This window comes from Coregonus clupeaformis, unplaced genomic scaffold, assembly GCF_020615455.1.
Source record: "Coregonus clupeaformis isolate EN_2021a unplaced genomic scaffold, ASM2061545v1 scaf0348, whole genome shotgun sequence".
NCBI lineage: Eukaryota > Metazoa > Chordata > Actinopteri > Salmoniformes > Salmonidae > Coregonus > Coregonus clupeaformis.
Genome location: NW_025533803.1, coordinates 405,461 through 417,842, shown reverse-complemented (window position 1 = coordinate 417,842; position 12,382 = coordinate 405,461). Strand labels below are relative to the sequence as shown.

Below are 12,382 nucleotides of genomic sequence, written 5' to 3'. Positions count from 1 at the left end.
TCTCTCTCTGTGTTGTAGGTATCGCTGTATGAAGTGTGTCTCAGACTCTCTCTCTCTGTGTTGTAGGTATCGCTGTATGAAGTGTGTCTCAGACTCTCTCTCTCTCTCTCTGTGTTGTAGGTATCGCTGTATGAAGTGTGTCTCAGACTCTCTCTCTCTCTGTGTTGTAGGTATCGCTGTATGAAGTGTGTCTCAGACTCTCTCTCTCTCTGTGTTGTAGGTATCGCTGTATGAAGTGTGTGAACCTTCATCTGTGCCAAACCTGCTTCCTGACAGAGAGACACACAAAAAAACACAAGAGCTCCCACCCAGTGCTGGAGCACTGCACTCAGGTACACGCACACACACACATACACACACACACATACACTTTTGTGACTGACAGTTGTGTTTCGTATCCAGCCATCCTGGAAAGAATCCCTAGCCTCATTAGCATACAGCGCCCGCCACGCCTTGTTACCATGGCGATACACACACAGGGAGGCAGAGAGGAGAAGGGGCCTAATCAGGGCGGAGTCACGAGGGGAGCCGCAGACCAGGTAGACCAATCAGAGATGGACCTGTGTGTACACCAGAAGAGAAGAAAAACGTTTGTTTTAGTTTTTAAAAAAGAGTAATACATGTTTTCATTGTATTTTCTTTGCTTACAGCTTCACCCCCCCTGACCCTTCACATCAGTCTGCCGCTGAGGACACACCCCCTGACGACAGAGCCCCTCTCTATAATCCTCCCCCAACCGCTGGCCACGCCCCCCATCTGTCAGGATCAGGAAGGCATCTAAAGCCCTACAGACTGAGGAAGAGCAGGAGGAAGCACAGCCACAGGTGACCTTTCACCTCACCCCCCGCCCTTTACACCTCACCTCTCAGCCGAGTGGATTTTCAGTATGGTTCAGATTTATGCTAAATTAATCATCAGAAGATTATTGATACGCTCCACTAGATCCTCTATTGATTCATGTCTGTGTTGTTTCTGTCCCCAGAGGAGAGACTCTGTCCTCATTAAGGACATCAGGGACCTGCAGAGGGACAAATGGTGATCCTCAATCACTGTAGCATTCTAACCTCCTAACCTATAGCCTGGGTGATCCTCAATCACTGTAGCATTCTAACCTCCTAACCCATAGCCTGGGTGATCCTCAATCACTGTAGCATTCTAACCTCCTAACCTATAGCCTGGGTGATCTTCAATCACTGTAGCGTTCTAACCTCCTAACCTATAGCCTGGGTGATCCTCAATCACTGTAGCGTTCTAACCTCCTAACCTATAGCCTGGGTGATCCTCAATCACTGTAGCATTCTAACCTCCTAACCTATAGCCTGGGTGATCCTCAATCACTATAGCATTCTAACCTCTAACCTATAGCCTGGGTGATGCTCATTACACGTGTGTGTGTGTGTCTAGGCTGCTGGAGAGGAGCTGCAGGTGTGGAGGGTAGCGGTCCAATCGGAGCAGGGCTCGCTGGAGGACCGCTGCTGTGAGATGGAGGCCAACATGGAGACTCTGAGACGACACAACCTCAGACTGCAGGACATGCTCTCACAGGTAGACACACACACACACACCTCAGACTGCAGGACATGCTCTCACAGATAGACACACACACACACACCTCAGACTGCAGGACATGCTCTCACAGATAGACACACACACACACACCTCAGACTGCAGGACATGCTCTCACAGGTAGACACACACACACACACCTCAGACTGCAGGACATGCTCTCACAGATAGACACACACACACACACACACCTCAGACTACAGGCCTGACTCGATGTGCTAAAATGTCCTTCTTCCTTTCAACAGGCTCTAAGCATGTCAGGGACACATGCTGATGTCATGCCACATGCTGATGTCATGCCACATGCTAACTACAGGCCAGAGAGAGACATAGCCTCTCCCGTAGAGTCCCAGAGCTCTGCATCGTCCTCTGGATCGAGAGAAAGAGAGAGAGAAGGGGAGAAGGAGAGAGAAGGGGAGGAGGAGAGGGAAGAGGAGGAGGAGGAGAGGGAAGAGGAGGAAGAATGTTACACAGAGAAGATGCAGAGGGATGAGATGAAGACAGAAGAACAGAGAGGTGATGATGATGATGAGGAGCAGACTCATACTCCCACAATGCACGGGAGAATTACCTCTAACCCACAGCCCTGTGATGGGCAGGTCACTGGGCCGATGAAAGACCAGCGTGTCTCTGAAGAGGAGTATTCTGGGATGTGTAGTTTAGTGGAGGAGGAGCAACTGTGTGAGCTGGTGCAACGACTAATAAGTGAGCTGTCGCTACATACTCACACACATACAGGTGAGTTTACGGGTGAGCTCTATCGTCCTGCACAAACACTACTACACGTGTGTGTGTGTATTAAGGTATGAGTCTGTTTCTCCAGGCTGCAGACGGGAGTTGGGGTTGTTGGAGGCTGCAGAGGAAGTGGGGGACTCTGTGTGTCATCTCGTCTCTGCAGTGAACACACACTCTGTTCCAAACTCGCACACACAATTCATGTCCCATCCTCCCACACAACCACAGGCCAGAGCATGTATCCAGAAGGCTTCCCTAGACTTTGACGCCTGATGATGTGAGTTGTGTAAATTCCATACTTTCCTGTGTAATAGATATGAAACTGATATTTGTATATAGTACAGTTGTCCTGAAATGGTTCTGCTCTTTCATTAAAGAAACCTATGACAGAATGTTTTAATTCATGTACATTATTTATTAAATAAACAATGCTTTTTCACAAAAAAAGCCATTATAAACTTTAAAAAATATCCTGATTGTAAAAAAAAACTGAGAACACAACCACCACCATGACAAAACAGACAGCTAGAAAACATCCTGCTAACTCTTCTGCTGCTGGTTTCTGTGCAAAACATGGGAAGCGGAGGAGGGAGGAAGAGGCAATCTCTCCTCCACCTTTCTACATTCTCTCTCACCCAGTCTCTTCAGAGAACCAGGGTCCATCTCAATAGATGCTCATCTCCTCTCCTTCATCTGCACTGAAAACAGGACAGGAGAAAGCAATCTGGAAACATTCACCGGCTTCAGGTAGAATTGTAATGAAATGGAGCAGACATAGCTCTCTTATCATGTGAAGTAATAACATTTGTATCTGCTACATTATGAACATTCACCCTGCTAAACACGCCCATGTAACTTCATGTCAGTGCAGCTGGAGGAAAGGAGACAAGGAAAGGAAGCCACTGTAGACTGTTGAGATGCATCCCGTCATCTCTCACTCTCCTCCTCAGTGTTCGGTTGGGCAGTGGAGCAGGGGTTTGTCGGGGGACGACCGGCGGCTTGGTGTTCTGATGGCCTGTTTCAGAGGGGTCGAAGGCACTCTCTGAGCTGAGGCCTTGGCTGGGCTTTTGGGCCTGGGGAGTTTCTTACTCTCTGCGACCCGTCTCGAGGGCCCTTTCCTGGGCTTGACTGTGGGAGAGAGGTCCTGGGGTGGTGGAGGTTTAGGGGGAGGGCTGATTTGAGGTGGTCGCCCCCTTTTTGAGCTGCGTGTTGCTGGTAGTCGCTCTCTCCTACCCCCTCTTGTCCAAGGCCTGTATGGAGGAGAGTGGCCTTTCTCAGGGGTTAGAGGTCGGTCCGTTTTTAACTTCCGTCGCCCTCCTCCTCGACCCCCACTCCGGCTCTGGGTCACTTCGGGGTTAGAGTTTGTGTCGGGAGAGAGCGTGCTCAGTAGGAATCGGCTGCTATTGGACAGAGAGGACTGGCTGAAGGGCGTGTTCACAGATGACCCTGCAACAGATGAACCCTGACCTTTAGCCCCAAATGACCCCCCTGCCTCTAAGAGTGAGCCTGACGCCACACTGCCCCCGCTACGACCCCTCCTCCTTCCCCCCAACCCATCTCTCCCCGCCTCTCCCCCTTGTCTCTCTGTATTGATGTCTGGACTCAGGCTCCTGAACAGTTGTCTGACCACGTGGGACTGAGGGGGGTCTGGGGGAGGCCAGAGGAGGAGGGGGTGAGGTTTAAGCCCTTGGGGGGTCTTCAGAATGCGGTGGGTGGCAGGGTCATAGTACCTCAAAGGAACCCTTTTGTATTTGACCTTGGCCCCCACGTCGCTTTCACCCCCGTCACATGACCTCTTCCTGCCACGGTTGCCCCTTGCGATGGGTCTGAGGCGGGGCTTGGGGTCGAAGGAAGGAGTTTCGGGGGAGGAGAGGACATAGACCAGGGTGGTTTTGGGCTGCAGGGGGGTCATGATGCGGGAGTAGGAGGCAGGCAGGCGGAGAGAGCACAGCCTTGTCTTTATCTCTGGGGTCTTCTGGTCAACGCTGGGGTCCTGACAGGGCAGCGTTAGGATGTCCGGGGATTTGCCTGTCTGGTCCAGTGTTCTCTGTCGGATGGTGGGGATGACGGTTGCTGTAGTCTGTGTCCCGTGACTCACTTTGACCACCTGACACCTGGACGCCAGGCGATAACTCCTACTAACTTTCCTCCGCCTAAGCACCTCCCTCCCACTCTTGTGGCATTCTGGGTCGTCGTCATTGTCATGGTCACCAAGGGGAACCCACCCCCCTGTCTTCCATCCCCTCTTTCTGGCCACGCCCCTTATCGCTGCTGCTCCGCTTCCCGTACCTGTGAATGACATCATCAGAAATGTACAAATTAGGAGAGAAAAAAGTAGCTGTTTGGTGGATTTCAATAATGTAGAAATAATCCTGATGAGTCAGGTCAAAATCTCGTCTGTGCGTACCTGGCGAGGGATTCGCTTTTCGAAGTAGCAGAGGAACCTTCCCTTTCGGAACTCTCGAACCATGTTCTCCACCTTCTGCTCGTCCTCCAGCAGCACCTGGGTCCACGTCTTCCCCAGAAAGGACACAGGGATGTGGGGGAGTGCAGGGAGAATCTCCTCCACCTTTAGCTCCATTTCTCCCTCTGTCTCCCCCATCCCTGTCTCCCCCCTCTCTCCCGCTGTCCTAGTCTCAGGGTTGAGGGCAGAGTCCAGCTGGCTGGTGTACATCTGGTCCTCCATGTTCACCTGTACCTCCATGAGACAGGCCAGGTCCCTGCCCTCTCGCTCCCCTCCACCCTGCTTTAAGCCCACTACCACAGGGGTGTCCTTCCTCCGCTCCTGCCCCCTCCCAATAGCCACCTGCACAGGGGTGTCCCAGTCCTCACTGTCCTCTGATTCCAAACCCACTCCCAGTGAGCCAGGGAGGCTAAGGTGGAAGCTGTCCATATCCCCCCCTGGCTCCCCTCTCTCCCCCCCTGTCCCCCCTCTCTCCCCCCCTGTCCATATGTTAAGGTCCCTCTGGTGGTGTTGTGTGGGACTGCGGCCGTAGCAGTATCTCTGGATCACCTCCTCTATCGTGTCCCCCTCAGGGTCGGAATGGTCACTGGAGAATTCCTGCTCCTTCTGGGTCTCCCTCCGCCTCCAGGGGGGCACCCCCGCCCACGCGGCCCAGCCAGTGTTTACTGTCCGGGGCTTGGGGTCTGGGGTCCGGTCCCTCGGCTTGGAGGGAGGCTGGTTCTCTGGTGTTTTCTGGTCTCTCTGATCCATTGGGGTAGCACACAACTGTGGAGAAGCGGGGGAGCGGGGGGGATGGATGGAGGAATAGGAGGAGTTGCTCCCTCTCCCTCTCCGCCGGTTGGTCTTCCTGTGTGCTTTCCGGTGGAGCGGAGGAGGGGTTTGCTTCTGGCTACAAGGTCTGGTGGAGTGTGTTGGTAAGTGGTCAGGGGAAGGTGTGTGCGAGTGGGTCCCTTCCCCAGAACTTGGTCTTGTGTCCTGGTCTGGAGCAGTTGGGGTTAACCTCTCTGACCCCGCCTTTCCCCCTCTACCTTCTTCTGGTTGGCTGGTCCTTGTTTCCGAGGCAACATCCGCTTCCTGTACGTAAAGGAGCTGACAGGAACAGTCGTCAGAGCTGGGCATGTGCTCTCGGGTTCCGAGCGACGCCCCGTCATCATCGCTGGCGCAGAGATCCAATAGCTCCTCCCTCGGAACCAGCGGGCTGCTCAGAGACGGCAGGTCATCGTGGGTGGGGCTTAAGACACACACAGAAAGGTAAATCAGAGGAAAGAGACTAGGGCTGACAGAAATAATACTGAGAGGGATAGAGGGTTATGTTAAAGGATTGTGTGTGTGTGTGTGTTACCAAGGGTCGTTGTAGAGGTGCGGGTGATGCTGGATGACGTCCGATAGGAATCTCTCCATCAGGCTTCCAGAAGGGACGTGGGTGCGAGCACTACGAACCACCTCCCTGTGTCTGGGGCTAAGGATGTGCTGCTCCACGTTGTTGTAGAGTATCTGGCAGCAGCTGCAGTAACCCTGTCTTGGGGGAGGAACTCTGGAAGGCCCGGGCTGCTCCTCCTCCCTCTCCCCCCTGGAGAAGACAAGAGACCACAACACAACTGTGATGTGAACACAGCCCAACCAAAACACGAACACAACAAATAAACCCTGTGGGTGTTTGTTGACTCACCTGCTAACAGTGTCCACCTTCTTCTGTGGATCTGTCTGCCCCAGCTCTGCATCTGTCAGACAAACACAGACAGAAAATAACTTAATAATAAGCTGGTTAAAGCCCAGTCAGAGGCAAGTTCATAGAGGCAGCGTTGTATGCTAAGGTAGCACACTGACGCCGTTTACACTCAGTCAATACACACTCGCATGCAAGCTCAACTACTGTGCATGTGAGTAGGCTAGTAGTACTTTCTGTCCACTTACCTTGAGCAGAGGGGGCAGACTGCTCGTCAGCAGGCATTTGGTGTCCTACATCTGAAAACACAAACAGGAGACTAAAATATAAAGTGTATCCTGTACATTAAAATTGTGTGACTTGTGAAATAAATAATATCCAAAACACCAGAAACCAACTCACTCGCTGGGGGAGGAGTCAGGGAAGCATCAGTCTCAGGCTGGCTTTACATTTACATTTTAGTCATTTAGCAGACGCTCTTATCCAGAGCGACTTACAGTTAGTGAATACATATATATTTGTATACTGCCCACCCCCCGTGGGAATCAAACCCACAACCCTGGCGTTGCAAACGCCATGCTCTATCAACTGAGCTACATCCCTGCCGACCATTCCCTCCCCTACCCTGGACGACGCTGGGCCAATTGTGCGCCGCCCATGAGTCTCCCGGTCGCGGCCGGCTGCGACAGAGCCTGGATTCGAACCAGGATCTCTAGTGGCACAGTTAGCACTGCGATGCAGTGCCTTAGACCACTGCGCCACTCAGGATTACGTCTCCAAGGGCAACCTGATTCTGGACCAACTACTGAAGTAGTGACACATGACAATTAAAGGAAGCGGCCTGTCAGAAGTTATTTGCTTTTCCAGCATTGCCATAAGGATACAACAATAAAAGTTAGCTGGCTAGTTTACAATCCCAATGTTATTGCTTAAGCCTCCTGAGATCTGTATGTTGCATTTAGGCTTTTTATTCCACGGCGCGTGGGATTCCATTGGAAATCTGCAGCTCGCGCGAAATTTAAGTGACTAACCAGCTAACTACGCCGTGATTGGTTGGAACGAGGACACACCGTAGCCACAGAAAGCAATTTGGCCTACTGCTATCCTCGATTAGCTTTCTCAGAAGAAATCACAATTGATCTTCTACAGCAAGGAGCTAGCTGGATGACTGAAATCTGCAACACTGATATGCATAATTAATAAACACATAACATAGCTTTAGGTAGCTAGCAAGTAATGTTTTAGTTGGGAAATAGCTGATCTCGTTACACTAGCTTGCTAGTAGTAGCAGCCTCACTAACGTTAGCTAGCCATGCTTGCACGGGGGAGATTCCGGAACTAAAAACAGCATGCTAGAGAAATACCATACAGCAGAGACCCCTTGTCAATTTGTACGAGTTTATAGTTTCCGTATGAACACAAACATGCCTTCCCGCCTTTTCACCTGTTTTTTTATTCCATTCGTTCTTGTCGGCATCCGTATTTAGCTCTTCTCTTCCCGGAGAAGTGACGTTACCGGGCTTGGCGGATACGAATTCCTACCGCAGATTACGGAAGAGGAAGCGAGACATCCCTCTCGCAAATTGTTGCTGGTTCATAGTCAAACTAAGCACACCAGACAGCTGCGTTCGCATTTGTGTCTATAGGAGAGGCACCCCTTAAGTTGCCAAGTAAGCAGAATCGATCTGTGACAATGTTCTAATGTAAACAGCCCGAGTAAGAAATCTTTATTCAGCCATTGAACTGTGCTGTTGCAACACCGTTCAACGGGAAGGTATACAACTGAGTCATTCTTACCTCGGGTCGTCAGGTTGCCCTTCTGTGAAATATGTCTAATGACCCAATTGTCATCTCCCAAGGCTCAATTGAGTTTAAGGGTAAATAATGTTTTGAAATTTACATCATTTAGCAGACGCTCTTATCCAGAGCGACTTACAAAATGTAATGAATCTGAGCTATGCCCTTCATCTCTATGGTCAAACATTTCAGAATAAATAGTTGCTGCAATGTCACTTTTTGGGCGAACGGACCAAATTCACATATAATTGTTATGTGTCACTCAGAGCACGCCAGCTTGTGCTCCAAAAACGAGTTAACTGGGGTTCGTTCAGCCATCCCTACGGCGAAATAAGTGTTTTGGAAAAACGCTGAAAATGATGTCTGAGGTAAGTCTCAGATCTTATACTTTTGATGAGATGGCAGTCAGTTACCATGACCTTTATGAATGAAGCCTTTGTGCTTATTACATTGTATAATTTATGTTAACTGATGCCTCAGAACATAAGATCTAAGCAGGTGTTTACCACCTACTACATTTGGCGTTTCTCCCAAAACAGCCAATCATTTTCTAAATAGAATTTGCCCAACGAACCAATGGCGCCATTTCTATGGTTCCCATTTAGTACATTACCATTAAACAGCTGAAAATACAATATTTTTATGTTATTGAGTATGTATTTCACAGCGGTTTAGGTGGTACAATGACTATCTACACAGCTTGTTTTAGCAACCAGGAAATGGCAGAGCAATTTCAGCACCCTCAATGGAGAATGCAAGTCACCATCCGAGTTGTCCCCAACACCCAAGTCTTCCCTCAAAAGCTACATAAACAAGACACTGACAGAACAACTTTTGTCAGAATGCAACTGCGACAAACATTTTCCATCTGAAGTGCTTTTTATTGCGGCTCCAAGGTGCTCAGTGTCTTTGTTGGTAAGTGTTTGAGTTTTAGATCTTGTTGAACGCAGCCACATCCATAGACTGGACATAGTCCTCGAAGGCTGTGATCTGTTCTTCCAGCTGGTCTGTTCCCACCTTGTCGTCCTCCACCACACACCCGATCTGCAGCTTCTTGATGCCATAGCCCACTGGTACCAGCTTGGCTGAAGGGGGAGAAGAGAACAGATGTCAACACCAGTTTTGGTGGAGAGACATTCTAGCCAAGGCGCCCATTCAAACAAGAGCAGAGTCCATGACAGATTGAGCAAGACCTACAGGAAAAGTGTTTGAGACCAAGCGTCCCTGCCTTCCGTGGAGTGCAGACAGACAGGGATAGTAGGAAACATGTTTCTGTGTGCAGGGGGAACGACAAAGCAGCACTGAACCAGCTGCATTGTAACTTATCCTGCAGCAGTAAATACTAGCACTGGTAACTTTTGCACTGTCCTTAGGTTGTGCCCTAGTGAATGGCTGGAAAGAAACTGCAGTTCCATTGCAGCCTTCGCCATGAGCTGTCATCCTTTCACCAGCCTCCACTGTTGTGCCTTCTCCCTATACTTACACTGTCCCCAGAGCAGGCCGTCCATTGAGATGCTGCGAACACACTCCTCCAGCTTGGCCATGTCCGTCTCGTCATCCCACGGCTTCACATCAAGCAGGATGGACGACTTGGCGATGAGTGTGGGCTCTGTGGTGGAGAGACGCGCACACAGAAAGAACAAACAAAGAGCACAGGACAGACAAACCGACCGTGAGTTTCAACCCCTCAAAACAACCGAACAGGCACACAATGACCTTTGATAAAGTCTGGCAGTACTCAGATCATAAAAGGTGTCCATCACGAATCAGCCGAAAGATGGTGTTAGGATCATCATAGAATAGCCAGTTTTGTGCATGCATGTGGGCAATGTTCTCTTGTCCTTCACAGCATTGCAGGGTGTGTTTTATGCTGTGACTTTACTAGTCTACATTAAACAAGGTGTAATGTTGGCTGTATGTGTGCGTGACGTACTCTTTGACTTCTTGGCGGCGTAAGCTGCGATTCTCTCCTCCTTCAGCTTTTCTGCCTCTGCGTCCTCCTGCAGGGTTGAGAGGTCAAAGGTTAGTGGGGTCAGCTGATCAGCCACTACCCAACAGTAGGGAGAGACACTGGGGCAATCAAACTAAAAAGGTGGTACGTCACCAGATCAGCCAAAAGATGGGTTAGAGCATCATATAACCCAGTCATAGCTCAAGGGGGAACAGGGAAGGGAGCTATAGATTGACAGAGTTCAGCCATGTTAGATCCTACAAATACATTTTAGTGATTTAGCAGACACTCTTATCCAGAGCGACTCACAGGAGCAATTAGGGTTAAGTGCCTTGCTTAAGGGCACAGACAGATTTTTCACCTAGTCGGCTCGGGGATTAGAACCAGCGACCTTTCGGTTACCGGCACAACGCTCTTAACCACTAAGCTACCTGCCGCCCAATATAAAATACATTGCCCCATCTTAATTTTTAAACGTCAGATTACTGAAATCCCCATATGAGAACGTCATTGTTCTAGAACATTTGGGGCCAACATGGATAGCTCTGTACATCTATGGCTCTGCTTCTGACATTGATACCTAGAAATCCAGTTACCCCGCTGAGGATTAATAAAGTTGATTTAATTAAAAACAGGAAACAGTCACCTCTTCGTCAGAGCCGAAGAGGTCCATGTCATCGTCGCCATCCTTAGAGTCTCCGGCTGCAGCAGTCTTGTCCTCCACCCCCGGCAGGACCATACTGGCCCAGGGGCTTCTTCACTCCTGGCAGACTGCAGTGAGGAGAGAGAAAGAGAAGGTGGAGAATTAGTAGGACGGAGAAGTGATGAGGACAAAGACAGAAAGGGCAGGGAAGAACAGTGAGTAGAAAAGGGGGGTAAAGAGAGGGTGGGGAGAAAGCAGGAGGGCAAGTTAGACAGATATCCCAATTAATGTATTCACCCATCTTATCTACATCTATGATCCAGATTCATCAGTAATAAAAGGATGTGCATCAGGCACTCAGGCGAAAGATGGTGTGAAATCATCACGCAAATCCTAGATCTGTAGTGAAGGGGTAACTAGTCATTTGATTAACTGGTGATCATAGTGCAGGACTCACCTGCCCTTCTTGTTCTGGAATGACTTGATGTGGTTGTACCAGCGCAGAGCGTGGCACAGGTCTGTGGAGGGTGCTGAGGAGATTGCATCGAACACAGCCACGTCGGCCTGGGAGGGCACCCACCTGCACAGGGAGAAAAAGTTACAAGTCAGCATAGAATTAAGACAAGCAGATTCTAGATCTGTGCCTTCAGCACTTTGCGGATATAAGTCATGTAGAGCAGATTCCAGTGATTTCATATCATACTTGAGCCATCATGCAAGTTCCAAAATACTATCTGAACATTCTGGACCTTCCAATTCCCAAAAATACACCCCTCGTTTAGTACCTGAGTCTCACTAAACTGCACTCAAGTTGTATAGCTAACTAACGAGCTACCTAGCCCTATTACTGAACTACCATACAACTTCACATTGTGCACCAAGCTCAAAACAAAATGATAAATGCAACCTACTAGCCGAGCCATCAGTGCATTGCAATCTCCGCACCGAGAACCTAGTCGCCAAAGGTCGACTTCCCTCCATTCCACAACGTTCATAGGCAGCCGTCCACGTCATTCAAAGTTCGCTAGCAATTAACGTTAAGGAAGAGCATTCACTACCATAACCTACTATGGGCGTCCACAAAACCTAGCCTCGGGGTTGGCGTCTGCTTTAGGACTAAATGTGTATAATAGCTATGACTTAAAATCGAATCCGTAAAGCACTTCGCACGAAGTTTAGATCGCTAGCTAGTAGGTCGCTAACACAGCTAACTTGCCAACTGCGACGCCATAGTTGACGTTGATTGGCTGGCTAGCTAGGTCGATACTGGATATATACAACAAAAATTGGTAAAAATGTCTACCAACCCCTCGATGTAGCTCTTGTCGGCTAAAAAGTCGTTGAGGACCTTGAGGCCGCCAGGGGTTTTCAGATCGCCAAAGCCCATTGTTCAAGATGCTTCTGAGACCTCGAGCAAGACGTGGAGTGCAGGAAGAGGGAAGGAACGAAGGAGGAACACGAGGAGGACTTTATACCAGTGACGGCGCGAACCGTGTGACTCCACCTCCTTGTTCCCTCCTTGGAATGTTATTTTCTTCCATTCTAAAAACAATGTCACTT

At 49.7% G+C, this 12,382-nt stretch overlaps 2 protein-coding genes, 1 long non-coding RNA gene and 1 other non-coding gene across 4 annotated transcripts; 1 reads left to right on the top strand and 3 right to left on the bottom strand.

Moving 5' to 3' along the window:
* Nucleotides 1-244: 244 nt before the first annotated feature.
* Nucleotides 245-733, top strand: LOC123484537. Its single transcript, XR_006658568.1, has 3 exons — nucleotides 245-332; nucleotides 403-539; nucleotides 651-733. It is a non-coding gene; the product is annotated as an uncharacterized LOC123484537 (long non-coding RNA).
* Nucleotides 734-3,247: 2,514 nt separating this feature from the next.
* On the bottom strand, nucleotides 3,248-8,874 carry LOC121536036. Its single transcript, XM_045214999.1, is given in 8 exon segments — nucleotides 3,248-4,523; nucleotides 4,525-4,590; nucleotides 4,709-4,725; nucleotides 4,727-5,996; nucleotides 6,108-6,335; nucleotides 6,435-6,486; nucleotides 6,680-6,733; nucleotides 7,880-8,874. Coding segments are annotated over 7 exon segments (2,946 nt in total). The 5' UTR covers nucleotides 6,717-6,733; nucleotides 7,880-8,874.
* Nucleotides 8,875-9,088: 214 nt separating this feature from the next.
* On the bottom strand, nucleotides 9,089-12,285 carry LOC121536035 (elongation factor 1-beta). Its single transcript, XM_041843318.2, is given in 7 exon segments — nucleotides 9,089-9,313; nucleotides 9,712-9,837; nucleotides 10,162-10,228; nucleotides 10,826-10,906; nucleotides 10,908-10,950; nucleotides 11,280-11,402; nucleotides 12,130-12,285. Coding segments are annotated over 7 exon segments (675 nt in total). The 5' UTR covers nucleotides 12,210-12,285; the 3' UTR covers nucleotides 9,089-9,158.
* On the bottom strand, nucleotides 9,433-9,561 carry LOC123484541. The gene has a single exon (XR_006658569.1). It is a non-coding gene; the product is annotated as a small nucleolar RNA SNORA63 (small nucleolar RNA).
* Nucleotides 12,286-12,382: the final 97 nt, after the last annotated feature.